The 3,204-nt window shown below is 27.1% G+C and overlaps 1 protein-coding gene across 1 annotated transcript in view; it reads right to left on the bottom strand.

Moving 5' to 3' along the window:
• Window positions 1-305: 305 nt before the first annotated feature.
• Window positions 306-3,204, bottom strand: part of LOC107473776 (peroxidase P7) — a 3,214-nt gene continuing 315 nt past the window's right edge. Inside the window, exons 2-3 of the mRNA XM_016093357.3 lie at window positions 1,962-2,156; window positions 306-1,037 (exon numbers count right to left, since the gene is read on the bottom strand). Coding sequence (XP_015948843.1) covers window positions 471-1,037; window positions 1,962-2,156 — 762 coding nt within the window. The 3' untranslated portion in view covers window positions 306-470. The remainder of the gene's footprint in view (window positions 1,038-1,961; window positions 2,157-3,204) is intronic.

The following is a 3,204-nucleotide window of genomic DNA, read 5'->3' on the forward strand; positions in this document are numbered from 1 at the left end:
TGTTTTTGGTCTCTTTCTTATTTTATAAATTATGTTTCTAAAAAAGGTTTCGTTGAGCCAAATTGGGCCGAAAGTTTTATCAAGATGAGGCAATTTGGGTCATGTTAGTTCCTAGCGGACATTGAGTTAATAAACTTATTATCTGACCAAAAACAACATAGTTATAACTTATTAACAATATCATGACCCATGACAAATTTTTAAAATAAGATAGTGGACAGTGGACACCCATTTAAGGTTGAAATATCATTTTAAGTCATCAATAACTTCAACAATAGAAATATATCACTTCAACAATAGAAATATATCAAATAACACAAATTAATCCATCCATCAATAATTTTGAATATTGACTTGATAATAACCTTAGTATTACATAATTAATTATTCATCGTGTAGGTACCTTCATATTACTATTATTATTATTCTTGTCCAAAATAGTAAGATCATCCAATAATTAATTAATTAATTTAATTAACCCTTCTGCAATCGAGCCGAATCTCACCATTGTTTCCAGTTAGAGACTTCATATTACCCATTTTGATCATTGAATTTTTGAAGTCTCTAGCGAACGCAAAAGGGTTCTTGCTATAAAGCTCCACCAACTTATCACTCTCACTACCATTCCCCTTATATAACTCCTGATCCGAATGTAAAATTCCCTTTTTGCCCAACAACGCCTTGTAGTACAAATTATCAACGCTTGATGGAGTTGGATCCAACGGTGTCAAATTGTTGTCCCCAACACCACTAGTCCTAGGACAATTCCTCCTTAGAGAAGTTGCAAAATTAGTTTCAATGTTTGTGTCGTTGTAGATTCTGTTCCTGAACGTTGTGCACCTTGCAAACCCAATTGTGTGGCCACCTGAAAGTACAACTAGGTCCTTGGTGTTTAGTCCAACGTTGTTGAAGCTTGTAACCAATTGTGTGAAGTTTAAGAATGGTGCTGGTAGGTTGTTATTTGCGGCGGTTATGTTTGCGGTTCTTGCGTCTCTTCTTCCTAATAGTACTTTGTACCAAAATTGTGGACCACCCAACTGTTATTAATAAACACAACATGCAACGGGTTACTCTCATCTCTTCACTTTTTCAAAATGATATGTACCATGATTATAATATAAGCAACTACTCCCGTGAAGATGTTAAAAACATTTTTTTATGATAATTTTTGTTTAAAAAGTATAACTTATTTATTTTGCAACACTTTAAATAAAGATAACATTTTTACTTCAAATAAAATAAAGTCCTATAATTTATCATCCAATGATTAAAATGATATATCTTCACATAATGACAATCATTAAATCTTCATTGGAGTAGCCACCTATACTATATACCATCATGATATGAGTTAATAATTTAAAGTGTCTCAAGATGATGTCTTCATCAATTTTATTCTTGAAAAATCAAATATCTTAAACTAATTAATGGATTTTGAAAAATACATTAGTGAACTAAGTTGATGAAAAGACCATTCTAATTCATAATTATATATTTTAGAGATAATTTAAGATATTTAATTTTTCGAGTAATACATTCTTTTAAGGACTATTTTAATTATTAACTCACTATACAAAAAAATTTGATTATGTTACTACCAAAATGTTTAATTACTTTCTGAAATGTTTAACTATTTTAGAAATCGATTATTTTATTAAAAAAATATGTAAAACAATAAAAATATATACAAATATATTATAACTATTTGTTACTAATTTTTAATATGCACATCAAATATTTTTTTAATACATATAAAAGGTCTGGCTACTCTCTAAAGGTCTTCATAGAAAATTTTGAATTAGATTATTCCTATATCTCTGTATATAATAAATAGTTTTCATTTAGTTTTTTTTTTTAACTAATTTAAGAGTTTTGTAATAAAATTCTTATATGCTTTAAAACATTTTTGAAGAAAGAAATAATTAAGTAGTTTATTATCATCTAAAAGATTGTGGACATACAATGGCAACAGAGTCACGAGCAGCAACAGCTAAGATATCGGCACATGAAACGACAGGTCGTTTGCAAGCTTTATCAACAGCAGCCTTAATCTCATCAACCACGTCGAAACCTCTGATTGAGTTAAGGTTTGGTTTTGCTGTCTTCTCTCCGGTGAAGTTCTTCGTGTCATCTAGCAGAATCGATCCATCACAACCCTGTACGTATATTCATCAACAATTTAAATATTAACTATATGATATATTTTCCTACAATAAATAATACAAGTCACGTGTTTATATGTTATCTTCATGACTTTAATTTGTTCGGTTTCCCTAGAATATGAATAATATATATAATTAATTACTGATTCATTAGTATAGTAGTTTGCAAAATACACCAGAAAAATTATTATTATATGCTCTATTTCTTTATACATACGCTTCTTTTGTCACTTTCTAATTTTGGCATTAAAAATAATTGATAAAGAAGTGAAAGAAATTATTATATAAGTTTTTTTCTTATATCATGAAAAGAAGGTACATAAAAAGCCGTGCAAATGTCATTTTTCATTGTTACCAATATAATAATTATTTATGTGTCAACGAGTTATAATTTAAATGACATAATTTTTTTATTTTTATTTAGATAACGTTTGTTTTGAGGTATTATGACAGAAATTAAGAGGCTGAGATTCAGTATCTTATTTGTTGATCCAGAGATTGTTACTAAAATTTCTATCTCTATTTCTAAAATTTTAATATTTCAGTTCTTCCAAAAAGTAGAGACACAGGAGACTGAAATTTAATAATATTTTATATCTAATACTACATTTCAATTAATTAATTCTAATTTTACCCTTTGTGCAAATTAAATTAAGACTTCATTCTTATTTTAATCTCTGTATCTCACTTTATATCAAATACAATATTGAGACTTATTTCAGTCTTTGTTTTTCAATTTCTGTCTCTCAATCTCAATTTCTTAGTCTCTATCTTTCTTCCAATTTTTTTAAAAAAAGTTATGTATCTCATCCTATCGTATTAAAAATATAATTATTTATTTATCTCCTCCTATTATATTCAAATTTTTAAAAGAAAAAATATCATAATATGATATCAAAATTTTTACAATCTTTAAATTTTTGTTATTTCTGAAAGATAAAAAAATATTTATACAAAAATTTTGTTACCTAGATTATTTCTTTATCAATAATAGGTTTACCATTGTAATTATTTCTAAAAAAAACTCTTACTTAAGGTGATA

This window comes from Arachis duranensis, chromosome 1, assembly GCF_000817695.3.
Source record: "Arachis duranensis cultivar V14167 chromosome 1, aradu.V14167.gnm2.J7QH, whole genome shotgun sequence".
Lineage (NCBI taxonomy): Eukaryota > Viridiplantae > Streptophyta > Magnoliopsida > Fabales > Fabaceae > Arachis > Arachis duranensis.